Source organism: Monopterus albus, unplaced genomic scaffold, assembly GCF_001952655.1.
Source record: "Monopterus albus unplaced genomic scaffold, M_albus_1.0 scaffold336.1, whole genome shotgun sequence".
Classification (NCBI taxonomy): Eukaryota; Metazoa; Chordata; class Actinopteri; order Synbranchiformes; family Synbranchidae; genus Monopterus; species Monopterus albus.
This window is the reverse complement of record NW_018128216.1, coordinates 605685-612774: the sequence shown is the minus strand read 5'-3', so window position 1 is coordinate 612774 and position 7090 is coordinate 605685. Positions and strand designations below refer to the sequence as shown.

At 40.7% G+C, this 7090-nt stretch overlaps 1 protein-coding gene across 1 annotated transcript in view; it reads left to right on the top strand.

The window, feature by feature from the left end:
* Positions 1 to 810: 810 nt before the first annotated feature.
* The window catches only part of LOC109974517 (solute carrier family 12 member 7-like), a 43341-nt gene continuing 37061 nt past the window's right edge, over positions 811 to 7090 (top strand). The window contains exons 1-5 of the mRNA XM_020624726.1: positions 811 to 924; positions 1182 to 1423; positions 1651 to 1862; positions 3111 to 3278; positions 3406 to 3504. Coding sequence (XP_020480382.1) covers positions 811 to 924; positions 1182 to 1423; positions 1651 to 1862; positions 3111 to 3278; positions 3406 to 3504 — 835 coding nt within the window. The remainder of the gene's footprint in view (positions 925 to 1181; positions 1424 to 1650; positions 1863 to 3110; positions 3279 to 3405; positions 3505 to 7090) is intronic.

The following is a 7090-nucleotide window of genomic DNA, read 5'->3' as shown; positions in this document are numbered from 1 at the left end:
TGTTGTGTGACAGAAGAGTGTCAGCAAGAATCAAAGGAAAGGTGTACAAGACAGTAGTGAGACCAGCTATGCTGTATGGGTTAGAGACTGTAGCAGTGAGGAAAAGACAAGAGGCAGAGATGGAGGTAGCAGAGAGGAGGATGTTGAGGTTCTCTTTAGGAGGGACCAGGATGGACAGGATTAGGAATGAGCACATCAGAGGGACAGCTCAGGTCGGCTGTTTTGGGGACAAGGTCAGAGAGTCCAGATTGAGATGGTTTGGACATGTGCAGAGGAGGGATAGTGGTTATATTGGTAGAAGGATGTTGGAGATGGAGCTGCCAGGCAAGAGGTCAAGAGGAAGGCCAAACAGGAGATATATGGATGTGCTAAAAGAGGACATGAAATTAATTGGTGTGAGTAGAGGATGCCGAGAATAGAGTTAAGTGGAAACAGATGATTCGCTGTGGCAACCCCTAACGGGAACAGCCAAAAGAACAAGAAGAAGATAAGAATATCAGCAGCATAGAAAATGTTTAAGCCTTAGGCTTTCACCAAAATATGAAAAAGTATGCTACTTGTTGAAAGTATCTCAGACTATATTACATCCCCATTTCCTGAAAAGTTAGCATGCTGTGTAAACTGTAAATAAAAACTGAATACAATGACTGCAAATCATTTAAAACCTATATTTGAGTAAGATGTGTTTTGGGTTGTACAAAATTCTAAAAGTTCTCCAAGTCCCTAAAATACTGGCTTAACAGAAGTTACTATCCTCTTTCTCATAAAAGTCATTCTTTTTTTCCCTGCAAAGCTGGAGGCTCCTACTACATGATCTCCAGGTCTCTGGGCCCAGAGTTTGGTGGAGCTGTAGGCCTCTGTTTCTACCTGGGGACAACCTTTGCTGGTTCCATGTACATCCTGGGCACTATAGAGATTCTGCTGGTGAGTGTGCTTGGAATACTTCTATATGGTCACTGTCCTACAGCTTACTACTTACAGTTCAGTAAGGTTGTCTTTTCTTCTCACCTAACCAGGTTTATGCTATTTACCCAAACTTGCATTTTGACTTAGACAAAAATATTTAGAAAGCTAAATATCTGAGTTTTGCTCTAATTTGTCCTTTCTTCATACTGAAGGTCACAGGTATATATATTTTCTTTCTTTCTTGTTTTTGTCTCATCTCTCCCCTGGCATTTCAGACCTACATTACGCCTAAAGCAGCCATCTTCATAGCAGAAAGAAAGGAGGATGAGGCCAATGCCCTGCTGAATAACATGCGTGTTTATGGCACATGCTGCCTTGCAATGATGGCTGTTGTTGTCTATGTGGGGGTGAAATATGTTAACAAGCTAGCTTTAGTCTTCCTGGCCTGTGTCATTCTCTCCATTCTCTCCATCTATGCTGGAGTCATCAAGACGATCTTTGAGCCCCCAGACTTTCCGTGAGTCCACTTTGCATTACCCGGTGCTTCCAGTGGTGCATTGAACCATGTTGTGCATTGTCAGCTAGCCATTGCAGCTCATTATGATAGCTTATTAACATATTATTTATCCGTTTAAATTGTTTTTAAAACATGAGACATGCAATGCAACAATGTAAACATAAACTGTGTGTCATTTAGAGAATCTAACGCTTATCTTCTTTTTTTTTTTTTTTTACCCCTTACAGTGTTTGCATGTTGGGAAATCGCACTCTGCAGAACCACAAATTTGATACCTGTCTGAAAACAGAGGTTATAGACAACGTGACAGTTACAACCAAGTTGTGGAAGCAGTTCTGTAGTGGACCTGAACTCAATGCCACCTGCAATGACTATTTTGTCAACAACAATGTGACCCTGGTGCAGGGCATCCCCGGGCTGACCAGCGGAGTCATTTCAGGTTGGAATGCCGTATTTCTTCTACAAGGTTTGGTTGCAACATGAAGCTGTTGTGTGGTCACCTTTTTCTCATATAATAAGGCAGACCAGTTGAATTATTGCAGTTATCATAGTTTATAGGTAGTTAGCTGCAATTTTTCAGTTGTGAATCAAGTTTAGTTCAACTATGCTTTTTTTGTCCAAATTATCCAGAATTAACATTCTGCCTGAACCTCTTCCAGCCTGCATAACAAGCCTGCCAAAATTAGCGTTGAAATGACATCGAAAGATAACTAAACAGGCTTAGAAAAGCTCAATCTTTCAGTAGGAATCTACTCAGTCAAGAATCACAATGTTTATTTAATATCCACTCAGAACATTCCTCCTCTTATGTAGCTGTTGGCCGTGAAAAACTAGTTTTACTTCAAACCAATGCAAATGTATTCTTCTCATATTTATAGTGAAGCAACTGAGCCAAGTGCATGCAGGTCCAATGTGATTATTTCTTTTTCTCCTCCCCAGTCTCCCTCAAATAAGTCCTTCTTACCATTTTGATCGTCCATCTCAGAAATATTCAAATCAAAGCAAATTTGATTAGTATAGCGCCAAATCACAGCAAAAGTCATCTCAGGACACTATACAAAGTAAGGTCTAGAGTCTAGACCTTACTATTATCACTATTATTACAGAGGGAAAACCCAACAAATCCCCCTTGAGCAAGCACTTGGCGACAGCAGGGAAGAAAAACTCCCTTTAACAGAAGAACCCTCTGATCCGTTGGAGGCTCTTGGTGAGCAGCCTTCTGTCTCGATTTAGCATTTTCTCCCCTTCTGTCTCAGATGGGTTTGACTTTTAGTGTGTTTGGAAGTCTCCATTCTGATTACATTGACTTTAATCTGTTTGCTTCCCTGTGCTGTCTTGCCTGCTTTTAATTACCAGTTTTCTTTAAGCTCCAGCCATTTGTTTGCTGGATCATCCAGTGCTATGAACTTGATGATTATCATGTTAATTTAAGGATAGTCTGGAGCACTTATACAATGTTTGACTTATAAAATGGTTTAACTTTGATTTACATAATTTTCTCATGCTGGTTTTGATTGCCAAGAGTTTATATGCATCCAGAAGTATTTACTTTTTTGTATCTTCTTACCTCTTGATCTTTCAGTGTGTCTAAAGAGAACAATTTGTATTGTAAATTGAGTTAATTAGAAATCCTTGACAAACTGCTTTGCTGTTTGGAGTCCAAATGCTTTGTTTGTCTCTCTTGTAGAAAATATGTGGTCACAGTATGGCCCTTCGGGTATGTTGGTAAAAGACAGGAAGTTGCTGTCACTTGGGGGAAGTGACCCTGCCCAGGACATCTACATGCCCTATGTAGTCAATGATATCACAACCTTCTTCACGCTGCTGGTTGGCATCTACTTCCCTTCTGTCACTGGTGAGACTATGAAGTGACCGACAGACCCACAATGGGAGTACTTGTGAACTACCATTATGGTCAGAATTGCTGTATTTAATTTCTAAATACTTCATTTTTGATATTCTCTTGTTTGCTTCCCTTCCAGGTATCATGGCTGGGTCAAACCGGTCTGGTGACTTAAGGGATGCCCAGAGGTCCATCCCCATTGGGACCATCCTGGCTATTGCTACCACTTCCATTATCTGTATCCTTAAACCTCTTATATGAAAGTGATACTGAAAATCTAGAGAAATGTCTGGAATGGTTGATTCACAAAGTAGTATAGCTATTTTGTAGTTGTATTGTGTTGTAGTTAGTATAGCTTAAGCAACTAGAGAAGGACCTCCGGGCATTTGTTTTGAGATTGGGAATCACAACTAAGGCTTTGGAGAATAAAAAAAAAACAAGTGAAGGATGGCACACTGTGCCACCTTTTACTTTGTAGGTAGTGTATGGACCGAACAGATTCACAACAGTTTAACATAAATGTAATTGCATTTCTCTCCTGAACAGTGCTGCTCCAGACATCAGCTGTGTGGTTCTGTTTGGTGCTTGCATTGAGGGCGTTTTACTTCAAGACAAGTAGGTGTCACACAGAGCGCATACTGTAAAGTACTGGACTCATGTCTCACACAAAATGTGATGAATGACCATGTCACTGTTCATGGGTTTTTTTAATAGTAGGATTTGGAAAAAAATGGTATTGTTCAGGTTTTGGCCTTTATGTTCCATCTTATCTAGTCACTAAGTGTCCTTGTCACAAGAGTCAGTGTTTTAGACTCAAATCCCTGCATATGTGATTAGACCACTGTATGTTATAACACTGAGTCAGGAGAAGTACTGTACAGCAGATCCTCTTTAGTAATGTGGGTGCATGCTTGTAATTTTGTGTAAGGTCAGTGTACAGGCAGCTTTTACCTCACCTACATCAACCTGTGTTACTAACAGCTTTTTTATAAATTAAAATACATCAATGTAGAGTATAAATAAAATGTTTAAGGTGTAGTTGCTTTGTAAAAACAAGTCACAAATATATATACATTGATTAAAAAAAAGACTAAGCAGGTTCATGCTTCAGATGGGTGCTGTAGTTTTGAGCAAATGTTACTTGAGCAGGACGAAGCAGTGCATTTGCTCAGGACTATTTTCAGCTGCAGATTAGGCCACATTCAGTGCTGTAGTGAGTATAGCAACAGGTCTGGTGTGGAAGTAAGTGCACTGTGTCTGTTCAGAATGTCAACTAGTACAGTACAGTGTGGTTTGCTGATGTGTACTTTAGCTCTCTGTCATAGAGGACTATCAGACACAGTGCTTGTTAGTAGGATCTATTCATTTTTGCCTTTTGGTCCTTTCATGGGATTTGTTAACGGTATGAAAAACAGAATATCACCAGACTTATCCTTTAAGTTAATGCTTTTTCTATTGCAGATTTGGTGACTCGGTTAAAGGGAACCTCGTTATAGGCACATTATCCTGGCCCTCACCTTGGGTCATTGTGATTGGTTCGTTCTTCTCCTGCTGTGGGGCAGGGCTGCAAAGCTTGACCGGCGCACCACGTCTGCTACAGGCCATTGCACGGGATGGCATTGTGCCTTTCTTACAGGTCTGACACACAGTCAACTCAGAAACACACTAAAGTAGTCTTCCTCCTCATACAGTGCCTTGCGAAAGTATTCGGCCCCCTTGAACTTTGCGACCTTTTGCCACATTTCAGGCTTCAAACATAAAGATATAAAACTGTAATTTTTTGTGAAGAATCAACAACAAGTGGGACACAATCATGAAGTGGAACGAAATTTATTGGATATGTCAAACTTTTTTAACAAATAAAAAAACTGAAAAATTGGGCGTGCAAAATTATTCAGCCCCCTTAAGTTAATACTTTGTAGCGCCACCTTTTGCTGCGATTACAGCTGTAAGTCACTTGGGGTATGTCTCTATCAGTTTTGCACATCGAGAGACGGAAATTTTTGCCCATTCCTCCTTGCAAAACAGCTCGAGCTCAGTGAGGTTGGATAGAGAGCGTTTGTGAACAGCAGTTTTCAGTTCTTTCCACAGATTCTCGATTGGATTCAGGTCTGGACTTTGACTTGGCCATTCTAACACCTGGATATGTTTATTTGTGAACCATTCCATTGTAGATTTTGCTTTATGTTTTGAATCATTGTCTTGTTGGAAGACAAATCTCCGTCCCAGTCTCAGGTCTTTTGCAGACTCCATCAGGTTTCCTTCCAGAATAGTCCTGTATTTGGCTCCATCCATCTTCCCATCAATTTTAACCATCTTCCCGGTCCCTGCTGAAGAAAAGCAGGCCCAAACCAGGATGCTGCCACCACCATGTTTGACAGTGGGGATGGTGTGTTCAGGGTGATGAGCTGTGTTGCTTTTACGCCAAACATAACATTTTGCATTGTTGCCAAAAAGTTCGATTTTGGTTTCATCTGACCAGAGCACCTTCTTCCACATGTTTGGTGTGTCTCCCAGGTGGCTTGTGGCAAACTTTAAACGACACTTTTTATGGATATCTTTAAGAAATGGCTTTCTTCTTGCCACTCTTCCATAAAGGCCAGATTTGTGCAGTATACGACTGATTGTTGTCCTATGGACAGAGTCTCCCACCTCAGCTGTAGATCTCTGCAGTTCATCCAGAGTGATCATGGGCCTCTTGGCTGCATCTCTGATCAGTCTTCTCCTTGTATGAGCTGAAAGTTTAGAGGGACGGCCAGGTCTTGGTAGATTTGCAGTGGTCTGATACTCCTTCCATTTCAATATTATCGCTTGCACAGTGCTCCTTGGGATGTTTAAAGCTTGGGAAATCTTTTTGTATCCAAATCCGGCTTTAAACTTCTCCACAACAGTATCTCGGACCTGCCTGGTGTGTTCCTTGTTCTTCATGATGCTCTCTGCGCTTTAAACGGACCTCTGAGACTATCACAGTGCAGGTGCATTTATACGGAGACTTGATTACACACAGGTGGATTCTATTTATCATCATTAGTCATTTAGGTCAACATTGGATCATTCAGAGATCCTCACTGAACTTCTGGAGAGAGTTTGCTGCACTGAAAGTAAAGGGGCTGAATAATTTTGCACGCCCAATTATTCAGTTTTTTATTTGTTAAAAAAGTTTGAAATATCCAATAAATTTCGTTCCACTTCATGATTGTGTCCCACTTGTTGTTGATTCTTCACAAAAAATTACAGTTTTATATCTTTATGTTTGAAGCCTGAAATGTGGCAAAAGGTCGCAAAGTTCAAGGGGGCCGAATACTTTCGCAAGGCACTGTATAAAGCACTTGAACACAGCCGAGGCCAACAAAGTGCTTAACATAAGATACAATTCAAAACATCTAAAAACGTGACAACTACAATATTAAAATACCAATAAAATAACATAAAAGAACCAACATAGCAAAATAACAAAATACTATCAACCAAAACTCAGCCCAAACAGAGTCTCATAGCATATCAAACGCCAAAGCATACAAGTGAGTCTTCAAGTAAGTTTTAAAAATAGCCAACGAGGCGGCCTGCCTGATGTAAAGGGGCAGCGCATTCCATAGCTTAGGAGCCACAATGGAAAACGCTCTGTCCCCTCTGAGTTTACGCCTGGCCCACGGTACCTCAAGCAAGAGCTGGTCAGCTGATCTGAGGCACCGAGAGGGACTATAAGGAAATAAAAGCTCAGCAAGATACAATGGAGCAAGACCATTCAAAGACTTAAAAACAAATAAAAGAATCTTAAAATGAATCCTGAAAGACACTGGAAGCCAATGAAGGGATGCCAAAAT